This window comes from Alligator sinensis, unplaced genomic scaffold, assembly GCF_000455745.1.
Source record: "Alligator sinensis unplaced genomic scaffold, ASM45574v1 scaffold330_1, whole genome shotgun sequence".
NCBI classification, from domain to species: domain Eukaryota; kingdom Metazoa; phylum Chordata; order Crocodylia; family Alligatoridae; genus Alligator; species Alligator sinensis.
In genome coordinates, this window is record NW_005842178.1 from 1,973,372 (window position 1) to 1,974,629 (window position 1,258).

General features: G+C 52.4%; 1 protein-coding gene across 2 annotated transcripts in view; it reads left to right on the top strand.

Annotated features, from left to right (window-relative positions):
• The first annotated feature begins 337 nt into the window (after positions 1-337).
• DAGLB (diacylglycerol lipase beta) overlaps positions 338-1,258 on the top strand; it is a 27,905-nt gene continuing 26,984 nt past the window's right edge. For both annotated transcript variants that reach the window (XR_003094635.1, XM_025206980.1), the window contains exon 1: positions 338-484. Coding sequence is in view for 1 of the 2 variants with exons in the window: in XM_025206980.1 (XP_025062765.1) it covers positions 466-484 (19 nt within the window). In the remaining variant the exon portion in view is untranslated. The remainder of the gene's footprint in view (positions 485-1,258) is intronic.

Consider the following 1,258-nt stretch of genomic DNA (forward strand, 5'->3'; position numbering starts at 1 on the left):
GGGGGCGGGGTCGGGCGTGTCCCTCGCGCCGGTAGCTGCTCCCCCTCGGGACAGGGACACGGTTCCCCGAGCGCCCTGGGCGGCTGCCAGACCCCAGGACCCGCTAACGCGGCAGCTGCCCCGTTGCCTGGGCTGCACCCAGCGTGTCATCCAGGCCAGGCCTCGGGCGGATTGCACAGGCCGCCACCTCCTGCTCACCTCTGGCACTTCCGAGATGTCCCGGTGCTCAGGTCACACTTAAACGAGGTGGTTTGTGAGTGGCCCCGCTTTGCAGCGACGCGTTTGTTTTGTTGCTTCCCCGCTGTGACGTGCCGCGGTCTGTGTCCCCGCAGGTGGGTCGGCGTTCTCGTCCTGTACTCCGTTCACAAGGAGAGGTTCAACTGCACCGGAGGGGGACTCCTGCACACCTACCTGCTGGTCCTCCTCCTCCTCTTGGCTGCCATTATATGCGCTGTGTCAGCTATTATGTGCGTCAGCATGCGAGGTACGAGGCCGTGTTATTCTGTGCCTGCAGCAGCTTTATGTATGTGTTTTGTTTTACTTAAATGTGCTATTAAAATGTTCGTACAAAAACCGCGTGTGCCCTGACAACCACCTGTTGACATTCATACTATGACTACTCACAGATTAATTGTTTTCACGCTATAGCCATGCGCAGATTACAGTTTAACATAGCTCAGGGGTAACCAAAAATGGCAGGACTCCAGGAAAGTCCGTCACCGTGAAATTGTGCCTGTTGCTATGTCTCCCTCCGGGTTTGTTAGTAAATATTAGTTCACTAACACGACCTGGAAACCTGCACTATTTTTAATGTTTCTGACAAATTCCCCAAGGAAGTTTTGCAAAACACATCTGCTCTATAATGCTGGGTTTTTGGTTGTAGCCGTGTTGGTCTCAGGACAGACAGGCAAGGTTCTTTTAAGTAGATGCAATATCTTTTATTAGACCAACTGAGTAGTTGGAAAAAAGTTCCTAGCAAGCTTTCGGGTGCAGTCACCCTTCTTCAGGCATAGGGCGTCTCTGTAATGACACTTATAAGCAGTGGCCTGTGTAGTTGGATTCAGTGCTACATAGCAAGAATCTTAAGGTGTAGGTAGGCTGTTGTGGAGACGTGTCGTATAGCACATGGCCAACCCAGCAACGCTGGCACTGTAAACAGGAGAGATTCATCCTGAAGAAGGAAGGCTAACTTATGTTGTTTCATAGTAGCTAGGGTCAGGAGGGACCTGAACAGATCATCTAGCCTGCCCCCCTGCCA